This window comes from Lycium barbarum, chromosome 4 (assembly GCF_019175385.1).
Source record: "Lycium barbarum isolate Lr01 chromosome 4, ASM1917538v2, whole genome shotgun sequence".
NCBI lineage: Eukaryota > Viridiplantae > Streptophyta > Magnoliopsida > Solanales > Solanaceae > Lycium > Lycium barbarum.
Window position 1 is genome coordinate 144,965,455 of NC_083340.1, and position 12,097 is coordinate 144,977,551.

At 35.0% G+C, this 12,097-nt stretch overlaps 1 protein-coding gene across 1 annotated transcript; it reads left to right on the forward strand.

Moving 5' to 3' along the window:
• Positions 1-3,256: 3,256 nt before the first annotated feature.
• On the forward strand, positions 3,257-9,805 carry LOC132636821 (GDSL esterase/lipase At5g33370-like). The gene is made up of 5 exons (XM_060353853.1): positions 3,257-3,564; positions 4,223-4,350; positions 5,012-5,254; positions 7,806-8,058; positions 9,346-9,805. Exons 1-5 carry the CDS (start codon positions 3,312-3,314, stop codon positions 9,576-9,578), a joined length of 1,110 nt encoding a protein of 369 aa, XP_060209836.1. The 5' UTR covers positions 3,257-3,311; the 3' UTR covers positions 9,579-9,805.
• The last annotated feature ends 2,292 nt before the right edge of the window (positions 9,806-12,097 follow it).

Sequence of the window (12,097 nt, forward strand, 5' to 3'; positions counted from 1 at the left end):
GAAGAGCTCCAAAAGGCGATTGAATATTTGAAGAAATAAATTTGAGATAAAAAATCTAGGAAAGACAAAACTCTATCTTGGTCTGCAAATTGAACATTTCGCAAAAGGTATCTTTATCCATCAATCTGTCTATACCGAAAAAGTTTTAAAACGGTTTTACATGGACAATGCGCATCCTTTAAGTACTCCTATGGTTGTTCGCTCACTTGAAGTGAGCAAAGATCCGTTCCGACCTCAGGAAGAAAACGAAGAGCTACTTGGGCCTGAAGTACCATATCTTAGTGCAATAGGTGCACTTATGTATCTTGCTAATGCTACAAGACCTGACATAGCATTTTCTGTCAATTTGCTAGCAAGATATAGCTCTTCTCCTACGCGGAGGCATTGGAACGGGATTAAGCATATATTGCGATATCTGAAGGGAACTAGCGATATGGGTCTGTTTTATACTAACAAAGGTAGTACAGATCTTGTTGGTTATGCAAATGCAGGTTATTTATCTGATCCACATAAAGCTCGATCTCAAACGGGCTATCTGTTTACATGCGGAGGTACTGCTATATCATGGCGATCGACCAAGCAGTCCATTGTTGCTACTTCTTCAAATCATGCTGAGATAATCGCTATTCATGAAGCAAGTAGAGAATGTGTGTGGTTGAGATCAGTGATACATTTCATCAGAGAAAGATGTGGCTTGAAGTGTGATACAAAAATACCCACAGTATTATATGAAGATAATGCTGCATGCATAGCTCAATTAAAAGGAGGTTTCATAAAAGGAGATAGAACAAAGCACATTTCACCAAAGTTATTTTTCACACATGATCTCCAGAAGAATGGTGATATTGATGTGCAACAAATCCGTTCAAGTGACAATCCTGCAGATTTGTTCACTAAATCTTTGCCAACTTCAACTCTTGAGAAGATGATATTCAAGATTGGAATGCGAAGACTCCGACATCTGAATCTTGGTCTTCGTCAGGGGGAGTGAAATACGCGTTGTACTCTTTTTTCCTTAACCAAGTTTTGTCCCATTGGGTTTTCTTGGTAAGGTTTTTAATGAGGCAGCTCTCAAAGCGTATTTCTAGATATGTGCACTCTTTTTCCTTCATTTGGACTTTTTCCCACAGGGTTTTTTTTTTTAATAAGGTTTTAACGAGGCACATCATCTATTAATGGACATCCAAGGGGGAGTGTTATAAATATCTCATGTAGTGGATATCCATTAAGTTATAAATATCCCAAAATATCCCATGTCCATTAAATATGTTAATCCTTTGTATGTTGCTCCTATAAATAGGATGCACAGATGCAATGTTGAAAGAGCAGAAGTAATATAATCTGATATCTCTCTACATATTTCTTCTGTGTATTTACTTTATAGTTTTATTTCATAACATTAACTAACTTTTTGGATCTCATAGAATCCTTCCAACTTTTTTCGTTATATCATGGGAAAGTTTAAGCTATTAAATAGCCTCTAATTTCTGTTAGAAAAATTCTGATAAAGCTCATATTGGTACCAACTCCTTTTGCAATATGAGAAAGGCGGCCGATTCCACATATAAGATGCATTCATGGTCAAAACTTTTTGGATGTTTTATATCACCATCGAGTCACTAACAAAAGTATCAATCTGAGTTGATAAAGCAAATTAAACAATTGGTTATTCTCGTATCTCGTGACAATGAGTCTTAATTTAGGAAACCATATTATCGTGTGATTTAATGTGTCTAGCTGATGTAACACATTTTAGCGTTAGATTGAAACTTCCAACAGCATAATTATTAGCTAAAGGGATCAACTAACCTAGACATTGATTCCTCGTAATAATTGTGGTGATCATGAGTTCCTAATTAGGTGATTGATATTGACTAAAATTGGCATTTGATGTCAACTCTAAAATGAGTTTCCTAAAATCAAATCCTTGCACGAGCTAATATTGCAAACCAGCCAAAAATAGACCTCTAACTGTTTATTGTCTCTTAATACGTCAAGATCGTCACATAAACATGATTTTCAGTCAGGTTCATTCCTTTTGCCTCGATCAATAAAAGATGAATCTCTGTCGTAGGCCATTAAAAGTATTTTCATATGACTTAGAATTCTAATATGAGTTTTTGAAAAACAAAAGCATAAGCAAAAAGGAAGTAATAAGAAAAGATATATAATTTCCAGGTCTATCTTATCCTATCCTATAAAATGAATCTAGAGCAAACTACTCATCAATTAAGGTCAATTACGCCCAGATGTTAGAGTTACTCCCTTTGTCCCAATTTATGTAACGCTTTTTCCTTTTCAAGATTCAAATTATGTATATTTGACCAACATTTTAAAATGTATTTTTCATCATACTGACATGAGAAGAATTGCAATTTATAGTAATTTTCATAATCTTTGAATATATAAATTTTAATTTTAAAATATGGAGTTGATCTAATTCAATTTAGCCTAAAAAATTAGCCAATTTAATTCAAGAAAAGTAAAAAAGTGGCAAAAATTGAGACGAAAGGAGTGAATATATTAGCAGGAAATTTGACGGCTGTAATCACATGCTAGAGAAGTTTGCTTGTAAACGGTGTTTCATGGAAGGATAAATTTCCAACATTGCTTGTAAATGAGGCAGCTATCTTCTTTGTTAATTTGAATGATACTTTATCATAATGACTTCTTACTTTTCCCAAAAAAAAAAAAAAAAAAGATGATGATATCGGAGTGCCAAATAGCAAAAATAAGAACAATATAAGGGAAGCTGCATAAATGTCCTTCTGGATCCCTCCAACTTTTTTTGGCTCATTAATCAGGCAAAATAGAATTTAAAGAGTAAAGGACAATACCCAAAAGCCGTCCACTCCAATTTTAGAATGAGGGAAATAACTGCTCTTAGGCAGCTTTGCTTATGCAGTGGTCCTCTTGGCTTCATTATTTCCATCTACTATATTTAGTAGCGGAGTCAGAAATTCATACGAGGATATAAAAAAACTCTTATTCTAAGAGAATTCAACAATATATATATATATATATATATATATATATATAATTTTAAAAAAAATCCTATTTACATAGTATATAATTTTTCAACGAATTAGGAGATTCAACTGAACCCCGTGCACCCTCTGCCTCTGCGCCCCTGACCGTACTCTCTTACACTTAATGGTAGTAGCAAAAGTTAGATCATAACATTTATTGAGGGTTTCACTCATGATTCACTACTCAAGCCCTTTCTACTATATAATGGCCACCAAATACTTATCATTCTTGCATCTCACAGCAAATTAAAAAACAAAAAAGAATTTGTTCTATCAAAACTCATGACTAACATGATGAGTTTCTCATTCTCTTCTTTTTCATGTATAGTACTTTCTGTGCTTGCATTTTCTGCTTTTTCACTTCAAGCTGAAGCTCGAGCTTTTTTTGTGTTTGGTGATTCACTTGTGGATAATGGTAACAATAACTACTTAATTACTACTGCAAGGGCTGATTCTCCACCTTATGGCATTGACTACCCTACTCGCCGTGCCACTGGTCGCTTCTCCAATGGCCTCAACATACCTGATATCATAAGTATGAACATTATTTTTTTCTAGTTAGTAGCAAGTAATTCATTTTTCTAAACACTTGTGCTAAGTATTTGAGTTATATACTTTGATCGTGTGAATTTTTTTATACTATCAATACAACTTAACATGTTGTGGTATGTTAGCTATCATTCTTTACTAAGTTTAAGTTTATACACACCGATAATGTAAAAGAATTATTGTACTATCGGTACAATTTGACCGGTTATCACATGTTATTACTCTATTTTTTAGTTTACTACATTAAGTTAATTTGATAGGAAGAGTCACTTGTTGATGTTAGGTCAAGTAAACTTGATGTGTTAAAATAATTGAGCTGTCAGAACACAAAACATAACTATTTTTTATATATTACCTTTTAGTACTTTCTTCTTTTCAATTTGTATAGCGAAGTTTGACTCAACATGAAGTTTAAGAAAGAACATTTATTTTAAACTTGTGACTTTAGAGTTGCAATGGCATTTATGAGGCTATATAAAACCATGTATTTAAAAATTTAAAGTTAAATTATTTTTAAGTATATAAAATGACTTAATCTCTTTTCGAGCAGAATAATTTGGAAATAGTGGCATATAAAATGAAAGAAAAAAAAGTACTAATATTTATCATAAATATGCTAATAATATGTTGATTTTAATGTTAAGGTGAGCAATTGGGTATGGAGCCAACATTGCCATACTTGGCTCCACAGCTCACAGGAGATAGGCTTCTTGTTGGGGCAAACTTTGCTTCTGCTGGAGTTGGAATCCTTAATGACACGGGCATCCAGTTTGTAAGTGCAATTAAAGCCTATAGATTTAACCTCATATTTTTCAATCTGGCGTTCTATTGTTATTTAATTCTTTGGAAGAAACTACAATATAATGTTGCTTGTTTTATTCCAAGTGCAACATTTCATCCATGTTCCTACGCTAAGCTACTACATTATAATATCTGTCTTATATATATCACTGTTCTGTTTTTCTCGTTTCTTTTCGTACAAGTAGGTATGTTCTCCTTCGAAAATTTCAAAATTACCTGGGAATTTTTTCCATATTACCTACAATTAATTTTGGAAGATTTGTTTGGTTAGTCTAGTTCAACTACCTAACCCCAGATTACTACTGTTGTTTGAAGCAAGTTGTACCTTTAATTATCTTAATTCCTATTTCTCGTCAAAATTTAAATGATGAATTCTTGAATTATTGAATAGCATGCACATACCACTAGAAAGATTTTGGTCATGTCAACTATATATTATAATATTCATGGGCAATAAAACAAAGAGGTAAATTTAAAGCTAAGACGTACATTTAAAGCTCTATGTCATTTAATATAAAAAACGTTAATGTAAAAAGTATGTATAGACTTTCTATTTTATTTAGTTTATTTTATTTTTTACAATTAGTTTATCATTTTAATAATTAAATTGGATCTTATGACACCATTTGCAGTTGAATATAATCCGAATTGGAAAACAGTTGGAGTACTTTCAACAATATCAAAGGAGGGTAACTGCTTTAATTGGAGCAGAACAAACTCAACAGCTAGTGAACAGTGCCCTTGTCCTCATCACACTTGGAGGCAATGACTTTGTTAATAACTACTATTTGGTCCCTTTCTCAGCAAGATCTCGACAGTTTTCCCTCCCTGATTATGTTCGTTATCTCATCTCCGAGTATAGAAAAGTATTACAGGTAAATTTTTATAATAAGCGTTAATTGACAACCTGATAAAATGGTAACTAACTTGGTATCACATATTTTCTAATTCTGAAAAGTGAAGTCTGTTGATTTAGTCAAGCTTTTGTGTTTTAGTAAAGATTGCAAGGAAGAGATAGTAGAATAATGAAGTTATGCAGGGTGGTATAGACGCATCCTGCAGTAGTACTATATATGAAAGGTGGCTATGCATTTATGCATGCAAATGACAAGTTATAAGCCTGTTTGGATGGGCTTATGCCTATAAGCTATTTGCAGCTTATAAGCTAAAAAAAATAAGTTGGGGTAATCCAACTTATTTTTTTTTGGCTTATAAGCTGTTTTCAGCTTATAAGCTGTTTTAGATAAGCTAAGTTAAATGGGCCCAATTATTTTTTTAAGTTTATTTTAAGCACAAAATGACTTTAAGCCGGCCAGTCAAACACTCAAAAAAACTGAAAACAACTTATAAGCAACTTATAAGCCAATTCAAACGGGCGGATAGTGGAGCCATAATGTGATGAATGCTTGGTTGGTGCGACAGACTAGCATTTCACCAAATAATCATTAATACCCCCGGTGGCGGAGCCACATGCATCCAGGGGTGTCAAACTGACACCCCTTCGCCGATAAAGTACACTGTGTAAATACGTAAAAAGAACTTTTTTATGTATACATACTATGTGTTGAATCACCTTAATTTCGTCGTATATTTACTGTTTTATATTTTGACACCCCTTAGTAAAAATTCTAGTTCCGCCACTGAATACCCCTAAAAAACGTGCATTTATTAGAGAAAATATGCCCCACCCACACACTTAGGTCCCCTACGACAAAATTTTCGAAGGCACAAGAATAATACTAGTACGTACTATTGTTTCCACAATAGTCATATTTTGAAATAATTTCAAGGTAGCTTTTAGCTTATAGTTAACACTTTATTTCCCAGCCAATATCACCTACCAAATTTGCTCTGTCGTCTTAATTTTACGCCACTAACAAAAATAAAAATACTGTATATAATACTCCCCATATCATCTGTCACCACGGTCGGAAAAATTTGTCATTGTTAACTGTTTCTTTTTAGAAGGAAAAAGAAAAAGCAAGCTAGAACACATTAACTGTTTCCTTTCAAATTCTACCCCGGGTGCCCGACTACTTCAATAAGGCATATAGTCAATATTTACTCATATAAGAAAGATACTACGGTTATTTAATCAAATATCCCTTCTGATTAATTGATGCTACTAAAATGGGCAAGATAAAATTCAGTGGCAGAGCCAGAAATTTTGGTAAGGTTGTTCAAATATTGATGAGTATATAATTTTTTTTCGATGAATGAGTGTAACGAATTTTTTTTAACATCATCACTGCACACCCGCCTAAAAATTTATGGTCCATTTGATTTCGCAAGTTATTCTTGATAAATTTCATTGCTAGAAAACTCTATCGGCGATTACAGTATCAAATAACAGCAATAATATACCCAGTATACGTAATCCCCCAAGTGGAGAACAAGGGGCATTCCGAGAATGTTACAAAGCAAGAGATAATGACTAATTAATTTTCTTTGGAAAAAAAAGAGAGAGAAAGAAAGAGAAAAAAGTTGGATAATTAAAATGTTCACAGAAGCAATTAAAAAGAAAAGAGAACAAAATAAGTGGTAGCTAACTTCCTATTAGATCTCATTGTCTTCTTTTTAACAATACACCTTCTTCTTTTCTAGGGAATAGGAAGGAAAGAAGAAAGACTAAGAAGCTTCAACAAATGAGTCCAACCTCCAAACCAACATAGGAATAAATCAAATCCAAATCATAACTCAAACACAAATAAGTTTAGTCGGAACATGGAAGAAAATAAGTGCAAATACAAATCAACCAAGTAACTTCAGACATTGTTTGTATGTTTTCTTTTAAAGAAAGAAGATGACCAGCGTTTGACGCAAGCTTTAAACTGTGATTATTAGGTAAAATTGAACACCCTTTACCTCTAAGCTATCTATCTCAATTATTTTAAGGGTGTTCAAAATTTAATTTATATCCAGTTAACTATAATATCTAATCCATGTATTAGTACCATTTTCCAACCAAGGGTGTGCAGGTGACCACCCTTGGCAATGAGTGGCGGAGCCACTGATAAAATTTAAACTACACCTAAAAAGGACCGGAGGGAGTACAAGCTAAGTACTCCTTCCATCCCGTTATATTTGACACGTTTTCATTTTTTATGAGTCAAATTGACAAATCTTTAAAGCTAAATTAAATTAGATCAACTTAATATTTTTAATTTAAAATTTATATATTTAAAAACCATACAAAGAGTACTATAAGTTGCAATTCTTCTCATATCATATGATTTTGAAAAAAACATTTTAAGATGTTGGTCAAACTTCACATTGTTTAAATCTCAAAAAACAAAAGTCGCTGCATTAATGGGACAGAGGGAGTAGTATTTTCAAAGAAGTTGTTACGATATTTTTCTATCTTTTTTTAGCTTCTTTTGTTTCCTTTCTATCACTTATTACTAAAACAAGAAATTAAAATTGCAGAAGCTGTATGACTTGGGATCAAGAAGAGTGTTAGTGACAGGTACTGGACCACTGGGATGTGTGCCAGCAGAATTAGCACAGAGGAGTCCAACTGGTGTATGTGCAGTGGAACTACAACGTGCAGCCGCTTTGTTCAACCCTCAATTGACTCAAATGGTGGCTGATCTCAATAATCAACTTGGTGCTAATGTCTTTATTGCTGCTAACACCTATACCATGAACATGGATTTCGTCTCTAATCCTCAGGCTTATGGTAATCTCAACATACACCAAATTTCCATTTTTCTGTTATTTATAGTACATCCTAATAGATAATGTTTGAGAACTCGAAAACTTTAACGAAAACTAAATGATTGTTACCCGAGGGCTACCCTGTCAAACGGAGTCAATTGACACCCTTTTGTCAAAAAATTACATATGTTGATAGGTTAATTTTTTTTATTTTTTTATATATGTATATGATATGTTTGACTTCCTTTGACACAGTACATATATACTTCTATATATTTTGACTTTCTTTAGTAAGAAATCTTGACTCCATCATTGAATGTTAGCACCCAGCTCAAAGGCAGTGTAAGAAGGTAATAATCTGCTTGCCTTAATCTATGTCAGCATGTGTATATATACAAAGATCCTAGGCTATAATGAAGGTAACTACATATACACCTAATTATAATGGTAACTAAATATTCTTCTAATATATTTACATGGTGGCCTAGAATATTCTTCTAATATATTTACATCATGGTAACTAAATATTTACATAATATTCTAACACACCCCCGCAGTCGAAGCGGGAGGTTTACGGACGCTTAGGCTATCGCGAAAATCTTCAAATAGAACCAACGGAATACCTTTAGTAAATATATCCGCGAGCTAATAGCGCGATGGGACATGTAGGACACGTACATGACCATGAGCAACTTGTTCACGGACGAAGTGAATATCCATCTCGATATGCTTAGTGCGTTGATGTTGAACAGGATTGCCAGATAGATATATGGCACTAACATTATCACAGTACACCACTGTAGCCTTTCGTATTGGACAATGAAGTTCTAGAAGCAAATTGCGTAGCCAACAAGACTCAGTGACAACATTGGCTACCCCTCGATATTCGGCCTCCGCACTAGATCGAGACATGGTGGCCTGCCGCTTGGCGGACCAAGAAATGAGATTATCACCAAGAAAGACACAATAACCAGAAGTCAAACGCCTGGTATCCGGACAACCACCCCAATCTGCATCTGTATACGAAATGAGATTTGAATGTGAAGAGTTCAACTTTTAATATTTTCAACATTGAATTCATTGTAGAAGGTTAAGATTTAATATTTGTTGAGATTTTAGTAGATTTTTACACATATTTGCACGCCGCGTTGAAAGTTATGTGTTCAGATGAACCTGCAACCTAAAGGCTACACCCGCCCCTGCCACCCATAGTCTACGGTATCGGCAGGAAATTAATCAAACAATAGGTGTGGATTCAATTTTCTTTTTGAAACATAGTGACTAACATATGCATATTTGATTTGAGCAGGGTTTGTGACATCAAAGATAGCATGTTGTGGACAAGGACCATTCAATGGAATAGGGCTGTGCACACCATTATCAAACCTGTGCCCAAACAGGGACATATATGCATTTTGGGATGCATTCCATCCATCTGAAAAGGCCAATAGGATCATTGTGCGGCAGATTTTGACTGGTTCACCCCAGTACATGAACCCAATGAACCTCAGCACCATTATGGCTTTGGACTCTAGGACCTAATTAAGTGTCCTCTGTTAATTTCTCCCATTTATGATTATTTGTGTCGTGCTTCATTTTGAGTGTGGTATCGATCTTAAACTATTATTGGATCGTTATTTTTTTTTTATATTTATTAAAATGTCATAAAACTAGAGGAGTGATGTTGGTTTAATATATGTATGTGCGAGAATGGTTCTTGATTTATGGCCTTCATTGTTAATGGAATTTCAGTTTCATTCTGTGCTCAAGTTTTCCATATTAAAGCGTTGTGTCCTTTGGAGAGTAAGCATGTGTTGAATTGGTTAAATGATTGTTCTTGAACTTAACCTTACTACAAATCTTACCATTCAAGTTCAGTTTTTCACATTTATCTAACAACATTCTTCACTGTGGTAAACTGTAAAAGGTAAGTTACAAGGAGCATCAGATACATGGCCTAATGACAATACCTGTTCAATGCGCTCTAATCAGCGCATGAAATTAACTATGTAAATGATACTACTACAACAACAACATACCCGGTGAAATCCCACAATGTGGGGTCTGGGGAGGGTAAAGTGTACGCAGACCTTACCCCTATTTCGGAGGATAGGGAGGCTGTTTCCAAAAGACCCTCGGCTTAAGAGAAAACACAACGAGAAAGGTTAGATAAGCACAAGCAGCTCAAAGCAAAATGCAAATGAAACTAAAGAAAGCGAATAAGTCAAAATAGAGCAGTCTAAAAAAGGGAGCAGTAGATACCACAGATAAATAAGATAATCGAAGTACAAGAAACAATATATAATAGCAAGAAACAAAGGACAACAGACTATAGATTGAAACCGCGACTACTTACTAGCCTTCTACCCTAATCTGAGTCCTCCAAAACCTCCTATCTAAGGTCATGTCCTCGGTAAGCTGAACCTGCGCCATGTCCTGTCTCAGCACCTCTCCCCAATACTTTTTCGTCCTACCCTTACCTCTTCTGAAATCATCCATAGCTAACCTCTGACACCTCCGCACTGGGGCATCTGTGCCTCTCCTCCTCACATGCCCAACCCATCTCAGCCTCGCTTCCCTCATCTTATCCTCCACTGATGCTACTCCAACCTTATCCCGGACATCATTCCTAATCCTATCTCGCCTGGTGTGCCCACAAATCCATCGTAACATTCTCATTTCCGCAACTTTCATCTTTTGGACGTGAGAGCTCTTGACTGCCCAGCACTCTGCCCCGTACAACAAAGTCGGTCTCACAACCACTTTGTAGAACCTGCCTTTAAGTTTTGGTGGCACCTTCTTATCTCACAGCACTCCTGAAGCAAGCCTCTATTTCATCCACCCTGCACCAATACGATATGAGACATCATCGTCAATATCCCCATTTTCTTGTATAATAGGCCCAAGATATTTGAAACTTCCTTTCTTTGGGATGGCCTGGGTATCATGTAACACCTCGTAGCTTCGGGCTAAGATTTGTATCATAAGATGGGGGTATAATAAACCCAATTTGAGTAGTGTATAAATGATGTTTGAAACCCAATCAATACATGAGAAGAGTCTTTGGGCAAAGCAAAGTTGAAAACCACTCTACGGGGCATGTTTGCAAGTGAGTTTATAGAAGGTCTTACTTCCAACGACCATAACCCCATTATTAATTTGGAATTTGGGAAAACTTCCTTGATGAAATTTGTATCCCTTTGAAATAGCTTTCCAACGGTATATTATGGGCCTCAAACAGACATCTGTGCAAAGAGTTATGCCCGTTTTACTAAACCGTGTTCTGTCAGTTTACGGTGGAAACATACGGACCGTAAAAATTATACGGTGGAACATACGGACCGTAAAAATTATACGGGCCGTATATTCCAGCCGTATAATTGGTCCAGAATTTCCAAATCACTGGAATGATTATACGGTATGATATACGGTCCGTACAAATTGTACGGGACGTAAAATGGGTCTGAAAACAAGTTTAAAACGTCATTTAACACTTTTCACTTCATTTCTTCACACCCCATTCACGAAAACTCACCCCAAATTCAGAGAGAACAAGTCCCAAACCTCAAGACCTTCCAAGGTAAGTTTCTATCATGATTCTAGATTGAATCCAAGTCCCTAACCCATTTCTAACTGAAGTAAACCCTTCAAATCCATAGAGTTGTGATTGGAACATTATTGTTGGATGTGGAAAACCCTAGAACCCGAATTCAAGAGGATTGGACTTCAAAAAGGTAATGTTTCTACTCCCTAATCATTTATAGTTGTGAATTGATGAATTCTTGGGAGAATAGTAAATGGGTTTGATAAAGAGAATTATATGAACTATGCTAGGGTTTTTGGATTGTTGACTTGGGATTGTTGTATTCACATGGGTGTTGAAGAATGATGTTAATTACATCTAATTAAGATTGTAGAATCACCTAGAAGTAATAGAATGGGAATTGGGTGAAGAAATCACCATTAATGGATTCATGCCCACTAAGTGTTTGATAAAATGCTTAGATGACCAAAGCATGAATATTATTGCTAATATAGAATCCCTTTGACTTGTATTGATA